The following is a 21,183-nucleotide window of genomic DNA, read 5'->3' on the forward strand; positions in this document are numbered from 1 at the left end:
ATTATCTAAGCACACAGTTCTTCTTTGTCCTAGAGCTGACTAAAATGTCTTGACCATATTGATTCTTGCTGCCTGGCCAAAGAGCTGATGAAAGTTACACTGTCTCTGGCAAAGGATGGAAGAGATCCCTTCTTTGTTTGTTTTTTCTCCACCTCTCCAAAACCCAGTTCCTGTATCTGGGTAATATATGTTTTTATTCAACTTGAAAAACTTAAATTCTGCAATTATTGTAGTATACTTTTTACTCTTGGGATCTTCCCCTCGGCTCCATTATGCCACTGTACTGAGACAATCTCAAGTTCCTATGTCACAAACTCCCAGTTACTCCCATAGGAGAAACCTGATTTAGGGGCACAACAGCCTTAGTGGCCTGATCCCGCCCAAGGCCTTCATAAATTATGCATAGGGCAATGGGTGATTTTTCTTCAGGTATTCTGAATTTCATTATCTTCTGGTCCATCTATTGCTTGCTTACAATGATTCTAAGGCTGTTTCTTCAATAATGTCTTACAACATCTTCAGAGCACCACTCTGTCAACTTTAAAGTAAAGTACAACTTTAAAGTGATGTAAAGCCTTCCCTCATTAATATTATTTTGACACAGCAATAGTTGAATGATTCTAGAAGACAATAAATTGCTAGTGGGAAAGTGACCTAAATCATTTATTTCCAGCACAGGCTGCAATTTCTCAAGCTGCAGCACTTGCAGTTCTCCCATATATTCCATCATTCCCATTTGTGGGGATTTCCTCTAACTTTCTGGGGTTGGATAAACATAAGTTCAGAAGGTAACCCCAAACTCTACTATCCCAGTCCATCAACTGTTCTTCTTGGCTATACTAATTTATGCTACGTATTGGGCATCTTGATCAGCTTCAGTCCTTTGCAACTATAGATCAACTGATCCTCCAGTTTCTATGTAATTTCAGATTTACTTGAAGTTTTTATACAAACAGCAGTTGTAGTTCAATTACTCTTTCTTGCTCTGCTTGTAAAATTATAAAATATTAAGCTCATTCATTTATTTGGGGAATAATAAGAATGCATAAATGAGCAATGCAGCAATAAGTTCAAGAATCTTTCTGAAATGAGGGGGTCTGTAATTTTCAATTTGGTATTTGGTTCCTTTCTTGTGATCCATAGTCTTTTAGTACATGTACTGTCCCCTTTTGGCACAGTGAAAGATTCAAACTGTCATTAAAGAGTGTTTTTAATCCAAGCCATAAATTCCAAGCCTCCACTTTTTGGGCCCAACCCAGCAATGTCCTATTTCCTGCAGAAAATAAATAAAGTCTCTTGCTCTCTAGCAGCTGCTTAACTGCAATTGGGACTGCCTTCATTTAAACAGCTGGTGGGGCTCCAAGCCATATCTTCAGCAATGAACCCAAAAGCCCTCCTCGTTCTTCTTGTACTTGCTTTGATTACAATTTTTGCCTTGGTGTGTGTGTTGGTGACCAGGAGGGAGAAGTCTACTCATTGTGGTGCCAAGTCACAAGCTTCCTCGGATGGTAGACACAAGAACAAGAGTATGATATTTGCTGCCCTGTCAGCAGAAGAGATGGTGCAGGTGAAGAAATATCTGCAGTCCAGCCTAAGGTTGCCCTTGGTAGATGCTCATCATGCTCTTTTTTCCAATAATTTTATTTATTATGTTGATGTCAATCTCCCCCGCAAAGAAGTGGTGCTGAAATTCCTTGATCATGGTGGACCATGGCCTCCTCGACAAGCTTTGGCTGTGGTGTACTTTGGAAATCAACCAGAACCAAATATCACTGAGTACATTGTAGGGCCACTGCCAGTGCCAACGTATCATCGGGATGTGACAGTGCAAAAGTATGGAAGGAAATTATCCTATCATGGCAGACCGCTGTTACTTAGTGAATTTGTGGAGATTCGGAGATTCCTCGTGGAGAAGAAATTTCTTGAGGCACCCACTTTTCTGACTCAAGTATTTGGACATAATGGAAACAATTTTGAAGGTATCATTGCGGAGCCTGGGGGCGTTCAGTCTGGAGATCGCTGTTCCTGGGTTACCTTGTTTTCAAATGTAAGAGGCTTTTTCTTGCATCCATTGGGACTAGAGGTGCTTGTTAACCACAGCAGTCTGAATATCTCTCACTGGGAAGTGCCAAAAGTATTCTATAATGGCCAATATTATAACAGTTTGGCAGAGCTGGAAAAAGAATTCAAAGCAAAGCGGGTGATTATAGCAAAAGTTAAGCTGGTTTCTTCTGATGGGGGCTTTTCTTCACTTCATCCAAGGACACCCCCTGTAAGACCTGGACCCTTCCATCATGAGCCTTTTGAGCCACGCTACAATGTGAGAAACAATCAAATAACCTCCCCAACCTGGAGTTTTGTCTTTCGGATGGACGTGCACAGGGGACTCCATGTCTATGATATCCGATTTAAGGATGAAAGAATTGTTTATGAGCTGGCTGTGCAGGATGCCATATCTATCTATGGCTCCAATAATCCTGGTGGAATGTTAACCCGATATATGGATACAAGTTTTGGAATGGGAAGGTTCTCATTTTCATTAGTCCGTGGAGTTGATTGCCCTTACTCTGCCACCTATCTTGATGCTGTTTATTTAATTGAAACTATCAAACCAGAGGTGCGGAAGAACTCAATTTGTGTCTTTGAGCAGAGTGTACAGACCCCTTTCCGACGTCATTTTTCCAATCTTCAGTCCCTCTATTACGGGGGACTGGCTGGCTCTGCGCTAGTTATGCGTTCAATAGTTACCATTGGTAACTATGACTATATCTGGGATTTTATTTTTCATCCAAATGGTGCCATTGAAAGCAAAGTCCGAGCCACTGGATACATAATCTCATCTTTCCTCTATAGTGATGGGCTGGATTATGGTAATAGAGTTGCAGATCACACACTTGGTACAATCCATACTCATGTCATCAACTACAAAGTTGATTTAGATGTTGGAGGTAAGTCCTTGGGAGTCTTAAACAGTTATGATTGCTGCAGTTTTGCACTATTTTCTGCTGCTGTTGGCAACTCTCTGCCCCACTGCTTCTTCTTACTGTTTTTTATTCCATTCCAGTTGGGTTTCTTATGGAAAAGCGGAAGAATAATTGGATGGTTAGTAGAATCAGAGAACAGAACAGAAACTGATGTTTGCCTACCTTGATCAGATAGTCAATATTGATGAGCTGCAGAATTATTTAGTATATCAATATCCTCTAGTGAATCTCCACACCTACAATATTTGCAATTCACAGTTCCAGAGCAAAGTAACTCTGCACCAGAAGAGGGCACCATTCGAGCAATGAAAATGTTCTCCTTCGGGGTCTCTCTCTCTCTCTCTCTCCTTTCCCCATATTCTTATCTTCCATTTCTATTTCTTCTCTTGTTGCACTGGTTGGTTGCTACAGGGGATTGGGATTGTAAATGAGAAGCAATCATTTACAATGTACTATGTTCAGCTTTTTAAAATCCTTGGGGTGAGAGAGCAGTTGGGATTAGGTGAGAAATTGAAGGATTTCTCAAGGTGCATGGGCTAGTATACTCCTTGACTACTCTGTACTAGCCCATACTCTGAAGGAGTATGGGCTACTATAATCTTTGTCATGTCAGTCCTTGATTTAGTGTGTTTGGGGTGTTCTTTGCTCATATTCCCATATATATATAATCACTTAACATTTTATAATTGTGTAAACATACCTAAGGCTCTAAAAGCCTAGAGAGGCAGTTCATTTTGCACCCTCAGCTAACCTTAAAAAAATACCCTTACAAAACACATATATTTTCTAAGATTCATACCAGTAAATCAGACCACTATTAGTCACGCCATAGTTGTTCTGCAGGGAGCAATTTTAAGAATATAAGAACCCAGCTGGTTCAGATCAAGGTTCATCTAATCTGACATCTGGAAAATCTTTGAAGTAGGAGTTTTGCAATGTAGCTCCTTCCCCCTCATGTTCCACAACTTGCATTATAAAAAGGCTTACTTTCTTTGATACTATAATTCTGCAGTATCAGAGTAATATGTTACAGCACTACTATAACTTCTTTTCCCAGGTTAATTGTTTTATTGCATTATAAAATACAAATAGAATATAGATACATTAAACTAAAATACTAATATGCATTATAGAATACAGATAATAACTGAGTACAGTGGTATTTATACAGTAGAAATTAGAAAACATTAACATTGTGATGATTAAGATATACTGAACCTTTTAAAGGTGAGAAAAAAGTTTATATCAAGGTTAAATATGATTTCTAGGATGTTAATGAACAAAAGATTGCTTATCTTGTACAATTCATGCTAACTATGACACTGATAAAAAGTTGCAAAATACATTAAATTATTGTATAATGTTAAAAAGGTTTCAGTTTTTGAGCTTAATATTTACTGCTTTTTATTTATTTTTATTGCTTTTAAAATAACAGAAAAAGAAAAAAGGGAACAAAATACAAAAATACATACATTGTCAAATAAAAATACATAACAAGTGAAAAGACTACAACAAAAAAAATAAAATATAATGTTGTTACAACAATAAACAGTTACAATTCTATATATAATTTTCTAATACAAACATGATGCAAACATATAAATATATTTATTTCTAATATACTTATATAACTATCATGCTTTTTTTTAACCTACTGTATTTTGCATAAATGAGTCCCATATTTCATTATATTTGTCCATACGAAGTCTACATCTATAGGCAATCCGCTCATAGGTGGCAAGTGCAATCAGTTCTTCAATCCATTGAATGAAAGGGCCAATGTGTTTATCTTTCCAATGCTGCAATCTCAATCTTTGGCCATAGTAAGGGCACGGAGAATCCATTACACTGTCCAGTTGTCAAATTCCACATACTAGGTATGTAATTCAAAAGAATATTATCCTCTGAGAATCTTAGTTTTTGTCGCATGGTCACATTTACATGGTCCACTACTTTCTACCAAAACTTAGTAAGTATAGGACATTGTAAAAACATGTGTTTTAAAGAAGCATTGTCCTTATTACATCTCCAACAAGATGCTGTCTTAGACAATTCTTTTCTATACAAACGTACTGGAGTCCAATAAATTCTAAATATTATTTTTTGCTGTATAAGTCGTAGTTGAAGGTCCATTGACACTCTTGCTACAGAAGTTAAGACACTCTCCCATTGTCTAGGCAATATAGGAACCTCTAATTCTTTATTCCACTCATCTCTTAGCATCTGCATATCAGATTGATTTATTGATACCAAATATCTATAAAAAGTAATCGTAAATTTTTTAGTTTGAGCTTAATGCTTACTATACTTTATTATAGCATTATAATATAGCATAGTAATACTATATTATAATAATATTATAACTTTCTCTGATATTATAGATAGTAAGGCTATAAATAGTTACAAGTGATAATGGTAATATATAGCCATTATCTCTGGTAACCATTTATAGCCTTACTTTATATAAACCTGCAATCCCTTTTTAAAGCCATCCAAGTTTGTTATTATCACTGTATCTTTGCATGATACTTTCCACAATTTGCCTGTATGCAATGTGAGCATTAGTCTGCAGTGAAAACAAGGGTAAAATGTGGGCATGTTTTATGTTTTTATGATTTTGGAGGGTTCAGATATAGTTCATTAGAATTAGTAACTATATACTACAATTTATGCAATGAATAATTATATATTGTTTTCATTCTGGTTTGTTCTTTTAGTGCCCTTTTGATTATACTGTTAGATTAATTAGCTGCAGATTTGTACTTCTATAGACACATTAAATGTATGTCTCATGGCCGTGTTCCCCAATCCAGCATCCAAACTGTGGTGGACCTCTGAGTTTAGTATACATAAATAGGTAAAATAAAGTAGCTCTCACAAGCTTCAAGCCTGCCCATATCTGACCTGTAAAAATTCAGTAAAGCTAACTTGGCCTTTGTTACCTATAGAGGTACAGATAGTTTTTGCTTAACAACCATTTGTTCAGTGACCGTTCAAAGTTATAACAGCACTGAAGAAGTGGGACTTATGACTGGTCCTTGTAGTTGCGGCCATTGCAGCAGCCCTGCTGTCACATGATTGCAGTTTGGGCGCTTGGCAACCAGCTTGCATTATGAAATTGCAATGTTCCGTGGTCATGTGATCACCATTTGCAACCTTCACTGCCAGCTTCCAACAAGCAGAGTCAATGAGGAAGCCAGCAGGAGGTCACAAATGGCAACCACATGACATCACACTTTACGACTGCATGGGATTTGCTTAATGATGGCAACTGGAAGTGCTGGAACTGCTGTCATAAGTCGGCACAGTCACATGACATTGTGCTTTACAACTGCGTCACTTGCTGACTGAGTAGCTGGTCCCAATTACCATTGTTAAGTGAGGACTACCTGTATATATTAACCCTGAGGTTCTAGTTTTTTGTAGCTGAATCCATACATTTGTACACCCTCTCCTTGTTTAGTGACTGCAATCTGTTCCAGTGACTTGTCATTAAGTGAAATGGAGCATGTGACTGAACATGTGGCTGAACGAGAGAGAGAGAGAGACGCTTAAAAGATCACTGGTTATTGCAGTCTCATTCAAATAAAGTTCCCTCCTACAGTGTCCTGTGCCCCATTTCCCCCCCGCCCTTTTGCCCCCTCATAGGGTGGAGGCAAGCTATCTCTTCCTGAGCTGTTTTACTCCACAGGACAGAGGTCCCTAAAAAGTGCTAACTGTAAATTAACAAGCTTAGCGGCGTGACCTTAATTAGTTGATTAGAACCCTCCAGACAGCTCACTGCCTGAAACTGACCAGACCTTCATCAGTTTGACACTGAAGGCTTTTATTGTCAGGCACAGAAAATTTGGTAGTAAATGAGTGCATTGGCCAGAAAATGAATTTTTTATTACCATTTATTACCATCGTATTTGCGAATGATCACTAACCAAGATAATCGCTAAACAGGGAGTGGATGTAATGTTTTTGATAAACCCATACAAGAAGTTTTCTCTATGCCTGGGATATCTCTAGAAGTAACAGCTCAAGACTTAGGACTCTTCCACACAGCCACATTAAACTTCTATTTTTCACAGTAGTCTTTGAGCCAGGAGAAAAGTATGTTGGCATTATATGTGCCCTCATTGCCAATCCTTATTCTGCCAACGAGGCTGGCCAATGGTACTGTTTTTACTTATATAATGTGAGCCAATTCAAGGAAAATAATCAGGGTACTCCCTGGCTTCATTTCTCTTCCTACCAAACTCACCTGTGCCGGGGCAACCACTACCAAATACTCTCCTTGATGCAGAGTGGAGTGGCGCTGGGTGACTTTAGGTGACTCTAGCCTCACTGAGGTGGGTCTAGTCCCATCAAGCTGCCCAAGCAACAGATACTTGATACACCTCCTCCATGTCTGAACCATATCAGTAGGTCTAGTTCGCTTCTGAAAGAGCACTAAAACTATATTCAAGAATAGTCTGGCTGATAGGTGACAGGTGTGAAGGAGGTTTGTGGAGTGATGGATAATTATCAAGTTCTGTCCTTGACAAGTACAGGTAGTCCTCATTTAGCAACCCCAATTGGAACTGGTAACTTGGTTGTTAAGTGAAGTGGTCACTAAGTGAAACCATGACTGTGCTTACAAACTTACTTCAATTTTCCTTTGCTTTACAGACCTAAAAAGGTTGCAAATGCAAGGATTGGTTCTAAAGTTACTTTTTCATCACTGTCATAACTGTGAATGGTCACTAAATGAAACAGTTGCTAAATGAGGACTACTTGTATTGCAAGGAAATGTCAGTGTTAGCAGGAAACGAGAAAGAAATCCAATCCTGGCAGTACTCAGATGTAATCAATGGATGGTCATAGAGAACACACAACTATGACTTGCCCATATATAATAGCAATTGTCTCACAGCACATAATGCCACCAAAGCTGGACTACAGTAAATCGGCATCACTCCCCCACCAAGGCAATGTAAATAACTATGGTATATTGCAAAAGCAGCTATAGGAACTGCAGCTGCATGATATGTGATGGGTCTTAGGAGTGGTTAGGTGTAGAGCTTATGTGCAAGTTCCCCAAAATAATAAAAGTAGTGTAAACACTAAAAAAATACGGCCACACAAAACCCTAGTTGGCAGAAAACCTGTAATGTATCAAAATGGTGACATGCAGCTTTCAAAAGAGTACTAAACCTATGCTGATAAGGAGCCCGCAAATGATCTGTCAAGTGCTACAGAAAGCTCTGGGCGAGTGTCACATGGGCCGATGCCTCTGTGGAAGCCAGGTGTCTCCTCATTCATGTAGCCCAAGCCAAAATTACCACGGAGGGCAGTTCCCAGCAACTGGAGGAGAGAAGCCACGTCCACAGCAGTTTAAAGTAGTGAATAGAAACTGGACATGTCACAATCCCTGAGTGCATCACTTCCTAAATGATCAATGAAGTGTGCCAGATTATATCCACAGTGAAAACAGCTGGGAAAAGGGGGAAAATGACTTTTTAACACTGGAACAGCTAAGGATAACTTTAAACTGTCTCAACTATGGACTGGAGATGTGCTGAAGGCAACGTCATGAGAACAAGGCAGAAAAAAATGGTTATTGAAGTATGATTGTACTGTGATTTGGGTAAATGAGAAAAATCCACCTCTTTCTCCTGTTTTCTTTCCCTTTTCATTTTCTTTTTAGGTGTGAAAAATTCCTTGGTTACCAATGATATGGCCTTTGAGACAGTGAAGACTCCTTGGAATCCAGACCATGAGATTCGGAGAATGAAAATGGTGAAAAAGGTCTTGGACACAGAAGATAAGGCAGCCTTCCGGCTTAGCGATAAGATGCCAAGATACATATATTTTGCAGCAAACAGCACAAATAAGTGGGGCCATAAGCGTGGCTACCTGATCCAGACAATCAGCTTTGCTGGGGATCATCTCCCAGAGACAGATCCAATGGAGAGAGCCATCAGTTGGGGCAGGTAAGAATCCATTTCTAAGCATCAGCGTCCAGTGCTTTCACATATTTATTTATTTACTTGCTTGATTTAAATGGGGCTTTTCTGTTCAAAATGAACACTCTGGAAGGCTTACAGTTTAAAGCCATGCACACATATACAGAGTACAAAAAATTAAAACAGGTAATTAAAAAGTAATTAATTGCTATGTCTTGATGAAAGAGATAGTTTTACTAGTTTTCTAAAGGCAGGGAGATCTGGAGCCAAATGCAACTCCAAGGTATATTCTAGAGCAGTGTTTCTCAACCTCAACAACTTTAAGATGTTTGGACTTCAACTCCCAGAATTTTCCACCCATCTTAAAGTTGCCAAGGTTGAGAAATAGTATTCTAGAGTCTAAGAAAAATATGGAAAGTCTTTCTTCTCCATATGCCTGGTAGATAAGCCTTTGAGAGCAGAGGCATTTTCAAAAGGGCCTCTTCTACAGATATTAAGCTCTGAGTAGATCTATAATAGGAGGAGCACTATTATAGTGTCAGGTAGGCACTAAATGTCAAAGGATAGGACTATAACCACTTATGCCCAATGAACAAGCCTCTCTGGAGGAAGATGTTGTGTTGAATGCCTCCAACGAGGTGCTCATGCATCCTTTTCAGAAGACGCCTTCTCTGAATTTGGCTATATTAGACAATAATCACACCGTCTCCAATGTTCCCTTTTTAGGAAAGTTTATTAGAAGATGCATTGCTTCAGCTACAGAGTATCCTAGATGAAGATTATTTAGTCCCTTTCCATTCAGAGTTCATCCCTAGGCAAAGAATAGGAATGGCCAGGGAATTCTGGGAGTTGAAGTCCACACATCTGAAAGTTGCTAAGTTTGAGAAACACTGCTGTAGTGGATTACCTTTGTAACCTAGATAATGCCCTCTTCCTAGTACTACATGACCTCACAATGGTGTTTGATTGTATCAACCATAATAACTTTCTGTAACACCTGCAATCTTTGGGGAATAGGGACAATACTCTGCAGTGGTTCTGCTCTTTCTTAAGTGGTCAGTACCAATGAGTGGTACTGGGGAAAGAGAGGCAGGTCCTCCCTTGTAGTCCTGTAAGGATCAGTCTTCTCCCTGTTAGTCTTTATCATCTACGTGAGACCATTGGGAGAGGTATCATTAATATGCATATACCTAGTTGTATATTGCCATTTTGATTTGGGCCAGAGATGCTGTGGAAGTCTTGACCTGGTATTTGGAACCTGTGGCATGGCAAGAAGCGAGCTGAAGCTGAACCCTAACAGAAGAGAGGTATTGTTAGTCCACAAACCATGTGGCTGGCTGGCTGCTGTGGTGTTAATTCTGGATGGGGTGGAACTCCCTGTGAAAGAGAAAGCCCACAACCTGGGAGTCTACCCAGACTCATGGCTTCTGCTGGATTTGCAGATGGAGGCCATGGCCAAGGCAATGGTAACTCATGCTGTCATTAGGCTACTGAAACAGATTTTACATGTGACTGCCTTTGAACACTATTTGGAAACTGCAATTTGTGCAGAAGGCGCCTGTCCACATACTGACAGGTGAAAGCCACCACACCCATGTGACACCTATACTGTACTGCAGGAATTGCATTGGCTTCCAGTAGGTTCCTCGGTACAATTCAAAGTGCCAGTATTGATCTTTAAAGTCCTACATGGCTTTACTCTCAGGTGCTCACAAGACTGCTTTCTCCAGATAGAACTGATCTATCCAATATGCTTCTCCCAGCTGGGGCTGCTGAAGATTCCCCAAATATCAGAGGAGGCCCAGAGACATTGTTGCTTTGCAGAATAGACTCCCCGCTTAAGTCCAGTTGGTACCAACCCTGCCATGTTTTTATAAAGTTGCCACGACAGAGCTGTTCCATATGTTCTTTGGGAATTAATCTCACTGGATTATTGGATTGTAACCAGACTATTTGAAACAATAGTTTCTTATTTTTATTGTTTTATTACTATAGCGTTACAATTGTTCTGATGTTATCTATATTTTATTGTTTTAATGGCTTATTATAAACCACCATGAGTAGTGAGATTTGACAGTATACAAGCATAATTAATACATAAGTAGTGAATTGAGGGTCCTTGCAAAGTGGTGGTCATAGCAGAAAAAGAAATTATTGGGCATATCAGTTAATTAAAGAACCCTATACCAGTGTTCTTCAGCCTTGACAACTTGAAAATGGGTAGACTTCAACTCCCAGAATTCTGGGAGTTGAAGTCCATCCATCTTCAAGTTACCAAGGTTGAGAAACACTGCCCTATACACTATTCCTTTGTGAAATGGAGAACCACTTGCCATTGTGTGAGCTGTGTTTTCATATCTGTGTTGTACTTCTTTCTTCAACTTAATGATAAACAGTTGGATTGAGTCCATTTATGGTATTCTTTTATTCAGTGTTTTATGCATTGACACATTTCTTACACATTGACACTAGGGTAATTTTGTTATGGGTTTTATTATTATATTTTAATAATAGGATTTATTGCTATACGCGTGCTATGTTGTGAGCAACTGTGGAAAGGAACATATTCAGATAAGTTCTACCAGTTTCTGGAGAGTATTCACAGTCTTTGGAGCTACTATTGGCTGTAAGCTTTAGGGAAACTTATTTCATGCCTATAGAAGTGATGAAATCATCCAAGCTCAACAATACTTTGTTTCTGTTGTTGGGGTTCTGCTTCTCAGGTACAAGCTGGCTGTCACCAAGCGAAAGGAGGAAGAACCTTTCAGTAGCAGCATCTATAATCAGAATGACCCATGGACACCTTCTGTTGCCTTTGCAGACTTCATAAATAATGAGTCTGTTGTTGACGAGGTGAGTTATTATGTCCTGAGGGAAGGAAGGGGGGGATATTTCTCTTTTTCCATGCAAACCCACACAGGGATTGGGCAGGTGTGGCCCATAACTCATGGCTGGATGCTAGACAAATCTATTTTCCCCCTCTCTTTTATATGGTTGTTTCTTGGCAGTAATTTAGTAACAGAAATGTGTGGATCCAAGAAATCTTGTTCATTTTGCTGTCTGCTCTGGCATATTTTGAAAGTTCAAAATGAATTGATAAACCATACGAAGATTGTACTTAACTTGATTTAATATGCACAGTAAAGTGGTTGTGCTGAGTGATTTAAAATTTGCTTGCAGTTTACCTCTACATTCCACTGTTAGAAAGCCTACTGTATATTGTTAGAGCTATCGAAAAAAAATACGTGTCTTAATTTTTACTTTTCTAGACTCTGTAGTATTTTATCTTCTGCTCTGTATCACATAGTATCACATCCACCTGTACTGGAAGGATACAGATCAAGAGTACTTCTTCTAACAGTTAAGCATACAATTAGCAAATCAGATTTCTTAAATTTTAAAAATGCTGATACTGCAAGAAGTCCCTAGTTGCTACATGCATTAAATGAAAATCAGTAGAACTATTATCTAGTCCTTCTGTGGATTGGGGGGAGGGGTGTTTTAAATGGTAATGGGTGGGAATAAAGAGTAGCCAATTTTTCTTGCAGCGAATGTTTGTTTTGGCCAGGTTTCCTTTCTGACAAAAATCCAACATCTGACCCCACAGGAAATCTTTCACATCCTATATAGGACATAATTTTAAAAAAACAGCTTCGTTCTAACTTCCATGCCTTTTCAGAGAGAAAAAGCAAATTATGAAGCAAAGCTGAATGTTTTCAGACAATGCAGGGTGAAAAGGAGAGTATTTTCAAGGCAGAATCAGTTTCCTGCTATGAATGCCATTCTTCTCCCCAAATTTTCTATCTATTTTTCCCCGCAATGAGATTCCAAGAAAGGAAATAGGTATTTGCAGAGAAGAATCTACAGTTTAAGAAAGAATTAAAGAAACAATTCTGTCCCACCTGCATATTTTCCTACATAGTACCTCATTCCTCCCATATAATGGCCTTCTTTAGACATTATGAATCCAGCACACTTACCATGTGAGTACACTGGATAACTTCCTCTACTACACCAAGATTTCTCTAATGATGGGGACTTCCCTGAAGGCATTTGAGCATTCAGCCTAAATGTCTGTAAAAGAGAAGCTATGTTGGCTCCCATGTGAACCAGAGTTGTTCTTCACATGAAATCAGTGTGCATATGTTGTACATGTTTTCAAGCTGAAAATCATACCAACGAAATTCAGCCATTTTGTCACAGAACTTACTTTGTGGATAACCTCTGCCTGTTCTTTTAGGGTCCTGGGGGATTTTAAGGGTAGGAATGAAAGTCTTCACTTGCAGGAGTCCTTTCCTGTGTGTGTGTATGTGTACTCAAATTTGACTATTTTGCCACCAACTTTTGTCAGCACCTTCAAAGTACTTCAGGAGCCATAAATGGGTGCTAAGAACCTTTATTCACCCTTCATATACAAGTAGGTATATGGTAAAGACTTCTATGTATTTCTGCCCACCCCCACAAATAAAAAATAAAAAATATTTTCATAGGGGTATGAACAAAATGGAAAAAATAGTATGTTCTGGGCTTTGGAAAGATCCCTGAGAAAATGGAACTTTAAGCAGGCTATGTTCCAAAATAAGAACATAAAACAAAGCCCACATCCTTTCTCTTTTGTAACACAGTCACAAAAATAGGTGGGCTAGTAGTCCATAATTAAATGCTATGTGCCACCTGACTTACAGAAAAATTGAACAAGCAGATGATTTTATAAAGAATTAAATTCCAATAGCAAACAATAGAACCAACAGATAAGCATGCCTTTTGCAGCCCAGAACTACCACAGAACTGAGCCCAACAGAAAAGCAGCGACAGCCATCAATTCATTTCAGCACAGCCCACGAACAATAAAACAACAGCAGAAAAACACTTTAGTTTCAGTAACACATGTTCACAGTGCATACTTTTGGGATTAGGTAACCTACCTGCAATTTTTTTTTTTAAAAAAGCAGCTTTTTACAGTTATATTTTGCAGCCTGCCTGCAAACACAGCTCATAGAGAGAGTTCCTCTTACTGTGCTATTTAACATTCTTTGCAGATAGCGACATGCCTATAAAACACAGCACAGCCACAGGAACAATCTGTTTATGCACATGAACAGTATGTACTTTTGCATTGGCAAGCTTCCTAAAAAAGAAAGCACTACACACACACACAGCGCACAAGAACAGCTACATCACATTTCAACTCATAAAGTACAATCTATACTGCTTAACTCATTAGGATTATGGCATTACTGTACTAGATATAGAAACTGGGATAGGAGGAGAGGTGGCCAAGGCAGGCAACAATTGCTTATATTGATGGATTTCAGCTTCCAAATTAATCTGATCTCTCATGTGTCTCTGTGAAGCAGTAATCCAAAATAATTCCCATCTCAGTATGGGTTGAACTGATTGTCCCTTACCCACTTGTCTTCTTTTGCTCTATTAATTCTTGCCAACATGCTCTTCAAATCTCCGTGGGTTGGAAGGAGGAACTAAAAAAAAAAAAAAAACCCAATCAAGGAACAGTGGAATATTGAAAATAGCATGGAACAAAGCACTCAACTTTATCCCAAATTAGAACAAAATCTAATGGGGGGGGTGCATGCCTAGAATACTTGGAACAGCCATTCCAAACTTGGAACATTTTGCACTCAAAAAGATTTGCAGCCAAAATTCACAGTGTTTTTCCAAAAAGTTCTATGTGCTGATGTTAAAATAATTTGACCTGCCTAGGGCTTCCTGATAGTGTGTTGTGTGCATTGGGGAGCTGGGAGGACTTCTGTTTCATCCCAGGCAACCAAATGTCTGGCTGCCCTGTTTCAGGCCAAGCACATGAGCTTGATTTACAGGTGATTTACTGGGGAGTAGCACTGAGTCCAATACAAAGGCAGACACAGAGTTGGCTGCACAAGTGCACCCACGGCCAGAAAAGGTATAGGAGAGTGAAGTCTTGCTGAGAGTTCAGTTGAGAATCTGAATTTGGGTTCAGAGAAACAAACCTACTCCCCCAGGACAATGCAAGAAGGTTAGTCAGCTGGTGCGAGTTGAAGAGCCGTGAGGACACAGGAACCCAGATGTGAGGTTGGCGAGTTGTTCCCAATGAAGGGCTGGCTGCTCTTAAATAGGGCCAGCTGTGTGTACAGCTCAGTCACAGAGAATGATGCCCTTACTTCTTAAGGAACCCAGCAGAGTGCCTCTGTCCAGCTCTCCAAGACTGTCCACATGTCCCAGGACGCGGTGTGCTGCCAGAACCAGGGGCCCTTATTACCCAACTCCTCCCTGTAAGCAGTAAGGGAGATGACCTTTGACAGAAATAGGCCAGATCCATTACCAAAGTGACAAGGAGAAAAACATGCTTAAGTCCAAGACATGCAAAAGCAGCTCAGGCAGATACCTCCCTAATTCACATGAGTATAGTGGGGGGGGGGGAGTAAAGCACAATCAGACATGCAAGAATTTATTACTATAGCCCATTGTTTCTCAACCTTGGCAACTTTAAGATGTGTGGACTTCAACTCCCAGAATTCCCTTGCTGGCTGGGGAATTCTGGGAGTTGAAGTCCACACATCTTAAAGTTGCCAAGGTTGAGAAACACTGCTATGGCCAATATTAATAAAAGTAGTTTTAGCCTTTCTGTGGAGTTGATTTCTTGATCTGGTCTACATAGTGGGTTGGCACTCGCACATCTGTTCCTGCTGATTTTCTGCTGAGTCAGCTGTCAGTGATAGATTATCTAATCACTCCTGAGACTGACAACTTGATGGATTAGACTCTCCAGGTCAGCCTCTGACTCTGAGGAGTCCAAATCCATAACACTGATGGTGGTAGCCTTGCTTATTTACGATGACAGTGGTGGCAGTTGTATATGATTTCTGTCCTTGTGCATTTTTAAATCATATTTTGGAATAAAACAATATTTTTCAAGGTAATGGATTTTTAAGTACTGTATGTCCATTGTAAATCTCTACTCCTTGTAGTTAACGCTTTCAGGTTATTTCAGGATAGCCTGGCCAAATAATTTCCACTGTTAATGTGTAATTTACTATAGGCATCTGCATAACATTGAGTACATAGCACATTATAGAAAAATACAATGTGCAGACCTAAAAATTAAGGGTCTAGGGTTTAACTGATAATAGATAAGACTTTAGGCTTAATTACTTAGGTCTACTGTTGAAAGATATTTTTTTAAAAATACCGCAGTTTAACTTTAAATCTTGGATTTTTGTTTTTCTTTCAGATAGTGGATATTTTTTAAATTATACATTAGAAAACCCACCTTCATTAGGGATAATTGAAACATACATAGAGATTTCAGATTGTAATTATATATTAGAACTGAAGGGGGAGCAAACTGGATGGCTGTACTTTCTAACTTCATGACTTGGTGATTCCAGGATTAAGGGCTGTATGGAAGAGGACTTAATGGATGATTGTGAATTCGGCTGAACAATGCACCAGTTTGGTTAGTCTGATTAACTGTGAGACTTTGCCCATATCAAAAATAGGAAAATATTACCATGGGCATCTACAGGGGATAAGAGGGATAAATGATGGCATGAATTACGTATTTTGCATAATTTTACAATGCATCATGATGGATGTGATGTTATGGTGATTTATACCAGACATCTATAAACATTCTCAAATGTCACTAAATGTTCAGTGGCCTTATTAGAAAAGCAGCCAAACCCAAACTAAGCACCGCAGCTTTAAACATTTGCACTTCTGGGGAACTGACAGCACTTTAGAGATTTAGGACCAGTTTAAATTCAGCTCAAATCTCTCTGTATCTCTCTCACCTGCTTATCTGCCTCCTATTGCCGTGGTCTCTCCCAGTTCTCAGGCCATAATATCCTGTTTATAAGTCTGCAAGGAAAAAGGTGGCTTGACTACTTCCCTTCACAGCAAGGACACCCATTTTTTTTCTTTTTTTCTTTTTTTACACATGGCCAAATGCACATTATCCTGCAGAATCCCATTTAAGATTCAGCTACCATTGATCCTGGCTGCTTTGAGTGTTTGGGAATCCTTGTAACTCTCACTCAGGAGAAAGCATGAACGTGATCAAAAATATTACCTTGTTTCTCCCTCTTCAGCAGGGGACACCAGGCATGCAAACATCGAGGCTAGATAGTTTGTTTATAGTAACAACCTTATAGATTAACTTAGATGAGTCGGGTGCAAAAAAAATTACTTTCTTCCCTCATTTTATGAATGGTGCAGAAATCTTTGTTCTTCCAGAGAAGTCTGTCTTCCTCACTCCCATCCTGCCACACAAGGCCACCTTCAGGCATGGTGCCTGTCCACAGGCTACAGGCATTCCCATGTCCTCCATTACAGCTACAACAGCAATAGACAGCTATCCTTTCGCTACACTACAAACGAAAACCTCTGATCTACGGCTGCCTTTGTATCCTGCCTTTTCCTTGAGAGCCTAAGGTAGCGTACAAATGGGTTTCTCCTTATTTTATCCCCATAACCGCAATCCTGTGAAGTCGGTTGGGTTGACTCACAGGGAGGAAAACAATGGCTTTATAATCTTTGCAGCTTTCCCTGTGTAAGAATTGGCTAATTGTTTCATTCAAAGCACCATGCAGTTCCACACAATGAATTCTGGGAATATGCAAAAAGTGTGGGACTTGCAATACGTCATTTATTTTTCACATGGAGTTGGGTGGGGGAGTATCTTGTGTTCCTTCTTGCACTTGAGACAGGGGACCATTGACAGGGTGAGATTGTTGGTTCTTCTCTGCATTTCAAGGTCAGAATTGAAGATAATCACGAGTCTGTCTATCTATCTATCTATCTATCTATCTATCTATCTATCTATCTATCTATCTATTTATTTCCTGAGCATTTTATATCAATTTACATAAATATCAGAAGGTCTACAGACTTCTATTAAGTTACTGCACCATTAATATTTTGATGGTATAAGAAACCCCTCCATATTATATTATTATATGCTCATGACAACTTTTAACAGTATAATAAATACAGTAATATATCCACAATGAAATAGCACAATATAAATTCAAATACAATGCAAAATAACAAAAAAAAAACCACAACAGTTATAATACATAATAAATAGATAAACCAGTGGCAAACAATCATACCCTAAACACCAGAAAAGTCTGATTTTCACTGACATCCAGAAGGGGAGGCTGATCCAGAGCAGAGATACCACAATGGAAAAAATGCTTTCTGGCCTTATCCTGCCTCTGTTATACAATTTTTTGAAATTCTGACTAGCCCAATGATTGTATAGTCAAGCACTCTCCTTTCTTTCTCTTCTTTGAGCACATGCTCAGCTCCTCCCGCTGGTTTTGATCAACTGTTCACAAGTGACAATGAACTAATTTTTATACAACTCAGGTGAAGAAGATGGGATTTTATGAAGAGATAACACACACACACATACCACTTGGTGGGCTTCTGTCCCTATTTTCCCTAAGGCACTAGATAGTAGAACAGCTAGACTCTTTAAGCAAGTCATAAGCATATGGTGTTTCATAGGTCACAAAGCTTTAATGAAATAATAGAATGTCCTTTGCCCTCCTATTCACTCCCGCACTCATTCCTCCAATCACTCACTGGATCTTGCAACTCAGAGTTGGCCAGACATTTGTCCTCTCTCTGGATAAAGAAGCTCTATTGGAATTTATTGGTTCAGGTCTTTTACAGTAGAGTATAGTTTTCCAGTTGCTGGGCTAATTGCTTGAACAACATAGATTTACATGCTGTCACTTTAAATATTTATTTTTCCAGCCAGCCTCCTCACTCTTTCGGGATCCATTTTTCTAACCCCAGAAGTTTGTTTCCTGTTCCCAGGAATTTGATCTGCCAACTCTCTGATAAGACGTGGACATGCTTCTCTCACTTACAAATTAATGGCATTCTGAACTTGCTTTCACTGACAATGGCTTTTCTTTAAGTTCTGTCACATATCACCTCATGGAACGGGGGCACTACCAGTAGCTTCTCCTAGGAGGATCTCCTTGTACAGATAGATACCTACAGTGGACACCATATTGGGTTTTATAAGTCAAAACTAGCACCTTGCATTGCAACCAAACACCTAGCGATGCAGGGCCTACGGGGTAAGTCTAATATCATATTGACTAGCACCAGTTAACAATTTATTAAAACTCTCCCTCACTGGAAGAACAAACAGTGATTATCTTCCCACTGAGTTTGTTACAGAATTGACTGAGTCTTCCCTCAATATCACTTTACCATTATTTTTATTCTTTCCAATCCAATGAAAATATTGGAAAGAAATTATCTAAATGGGTGTGGAAGTTTGTCAGCAGGATATCTGCCTGTAAACTAAACAGAATGGGAGTAAATTGGATGTGCTGGAAGAAGCTGACAGGAAAAAGATTGAATTTGAAAATTGACTAGATTCAGCTGGGGGCTATTGAGAAAAATATTCTAGAAAAAAAAATCTCCCAGTGCATCTCTCCAGGAGACCCAGTGGCTCAAGAGTTCGCCAACTGCTCCACTCTAAGTCCCATTCCTCCTCCCTCTTGCTCACATGATCCATAGTGAGGCGTATGCAGCATACTCTGTGCTTCCCATGCATACAAACATGCACACATAAAACGTGTTATTTCAGTAACAGGAGAAAATACAGTGTCCTGAGTCCACAGCTGGTAAAAGGGTTAGAAACAACTCCAGAAGCCACACTCAGCATGCATTTCCCACAGAAGCATCTGCGCAGTCAGAGGTGGGGGCAAAAGTCAGAGGTGGGGGCAAATTAAAAAAAAAAGTGCTTTGGAACACAAATAGCAAAGGGTGGGATTTGCAATGTGATGTCTTAATAGATGTTTCATTCATTTCATTCATTTAGTAGCCGACATCCAGTGGAATGTTGTAAAGAAATGGGGCCTTCACATTCTCTCTGGCAGCACAATCGCTCTCCAAAAATGGAACCAAATGAAACAGAGAACAGGGACTAAATGTGGTGTGATGGGAGAAACTAACAAAAAATGATGGGCTTCCCAAATGGGCCAGACCCACCTGGGACCTATGCTGGAAACAAACAAATAAACAAACAGGGATAATTCCCACAAGGCATCCCTTTGTAAGAGGCAAGTGAGCAATGTCTCGGAGTGTTGCCAAGTGCTCCACTCTTAAGCTCCTTCCCTCCTGATCATGTGACTCTGAGTGGAGCTGCTATTCCAGAGTTGGAAAGAATTTCCCTTCCATGTTTTTTTAATCAAATAACCTTGTCTTATGGTCTCTCACTAGGACCTGGTTGCCTGGATCACCACTGGATTTCTGCATATTCCCCATGCTGAGGATATTCCAAACACCGTGACACTGGCAAATGCAGTTGGCTTCATTTTAAGACCTTATAATTATTTTGACAATGACCCCTCCATTGACTCACCTGATAGTGTGTTCTTCACCAGCGAGGATGACTTCAACTCCTGTGAGATCAACCATATTGCTTGCCTTCCTAAAGCAGCAGCCTGCGTACCCAACCTTCCACCGTTCACCTATCAAGGTTTCGAAAATCTGACGAAGCTCTAATACTGTGCAGACTTTGAGTGGGTGCAGCTGTTTGTATTTGGGATAATACAGTAGTGGAAATAGCTGAGCATGAAATCTATGTGTGAGATGGCAGTTAGTTTTGAGTTCTTTGATGTTGACTGTGTCCAACCTAAATCTTAGCTCTGCTTGCATTGTATACGCTTGGGAACTGTGTTTGCATTTTTTTTTTTCTGTATCAGACAAATCATTCCACCTTTATTACCCAACTGCCTCTCCTGTTAATTTTTTTATTTGATTATTATAATAGATATATCTATACAATATACTTAATCCCCATTCCAAGAGTAATGATGTGGTCTGTATTTTTGTAATTTGCTCTAGGAATCTTTTTTATATCTATAATTTTTATTAAAGAAATTTTTTAAATAATAAAAATGGTACACATTTTGAAAGAGAAAGGTAAGAAAAGAAAAGTAATAAGTAAGTGAAAAAAGTACAAAGAAAGAAATAGAGAAGAGAAAAAAGAAAAGAAAAGAAAAGAAAAGAAAAGAAAAAGCTTCTAGTTTTCTTAACAGCATTTACAAGTACATTTATATTTTACGTTCTCAATTTGCTCTAAGAATCTGACAAAAAAAATCAAAACTGTCATGAAACAAAGCTTCCCAGGATTCTTTGGCAGAACTCATAATTATTAAGTTGCCATGACTGATGTCTACAGACACATGCATGTTCTCTGGTTAGCGCAAGTGATGGGAAGCATACTACATCTAGAG

The 21,183-nt window shown here is 39.2% G+C and overlaps 1 protein-coding gene across 1 annotated transcript; it reads left to right on the forward strand.

Annotated features, from left to right (window-relative positions):
- Positions 1–1,307: 1,307 nt before the first annotated feature.
- Positions 1,308–20,964, forward strand: LOC103048487 (amine oxidase [copper-containing] 2-like). The gene is made up of 4 exons (XM_088143318.1): positions 1,308–2,948; positions 8,659–8,944; positions 11,641–11,770; positions 20,165–20,964. Exons 1-4 carry the CDS (start codon positions 1,379–1,381, stop codon positions 20,447–20,449), a joined length of 2,271 nt encoding a protein of 756 aa, XP_087999444.1. The 5' UTR covers positions 1,308–1,378; the 3' UTR covers positions 20,450–20,964.
- The last annotated feature ends 219 nt before the right edge of the window (positions 20,965–21,183 follow it).

Source organism: Python bivittatus, unplaced genomic scaffold (genome assembly GCF_059951505.1).
Source record: "Python bivittatus isolate LINGU-HERP-01145 unplaced genomic scaffold, Pbiv_v1 ctg000410_np1212, whole genome shotgun sequence".
NCBI lineage: Eukaryota > Metazoa > Chordata > Lepidosauria > Squamata > Pythonidae > Python > Python bivittatus.

Bases quoted from the DNA above. Each gene is read 5' to 3' on its own strand.
- LOC103048487 (XM_088143318.1), top strand. From the start codon at position 1,379: ATGAACCCAAAAGCCCTCCTCGTTCTTCTTGTACTTGCTTTGATTACA. The intron at 2,949-8,658 runs GTAAGTCCTTGG...TTTTCTTTTTAG, and splicing joins AGTTGATTTAGATGTTGGAG to GTGTGAAAAATTCCTTGGTT. The intron at 11,771-20,164 runs GTGAGTTATTAT...GTCTCTCACTAG, and splicing joins ATGAGTCTGTTGTTGACGAG to GACCTGGTTGCCTGGATCAC.